The 432-nt window shown below is 54.6% G+C and overlaps 1 protein-coding gene across 1 annotated transcript in view; it reads right to left on the reverse strand.

Moving 5' to 3' along the window:
* Positions 1-432, reverse strand: part of ATP13A2 (ATPase 13A2) — a 37,057-nt gene that overhangs the window by 7,605 nt on the left and 29,020 nt on the right. Inside the window, 1 exon segment of the mRNA XM_018574236.1 lies at positions 181-362. Coding sequence (XP_018429738.1) covers positions 181-362 — 182 coding nt within the window.

Below are 432 nucleotides of genomic sequence, written 5' to 3' on the forward strand. Positions count from 1 at the left end.
GGGACCTCCAGTCCCGATCTTGTATGTAACCCGGGGACCTCCAGTCCCTATCTTGTATGTAACCCGGGGACCTCCAGTCCCGATCTTGTATGTAACCCAGGGACCTCCAGTCCCGATCTTGTATGTAACCCGGGGACCTCCAGTCCCTATCTTGTATGTAACCCGGGGGACTGCCTGTACACTAAACTCAACCAGTAAATTCCTCCCAAAGAAACAAGACGGCAGAAGAGAGACTGGCCCCGCCAGGCGTCACCTACAGGCCCGTGTGGCTGCTCCTCCAGGTTGGGGGGCTTGATCAGAGACAGCACTTTGGTCCCAAATATGTCCTTTGTACGCGGATCAGCATCTCCGTCCTCCAGAACCTGGAAAACAAACAAATCACGGACTTGCAGGACGAGCTGGAACTATGCGCTCTCCAAAATCAGAACCGTG

Source organism: Nanorana parkeri, unplaced genomic scaffold (assembly GCF_000935625.1).
Source record: "Nanorana parkeri isolate BGI_ZX_2015 unplaced genomic scaffold, ASM93562v1 scaffold2832, whole genome shotgun sequence".
NCBI lineage: Eukaryota > Metazoa > Chordata > Amphibia > Anura > Dicroglossidae > Nanorana > Nanorana parkeri.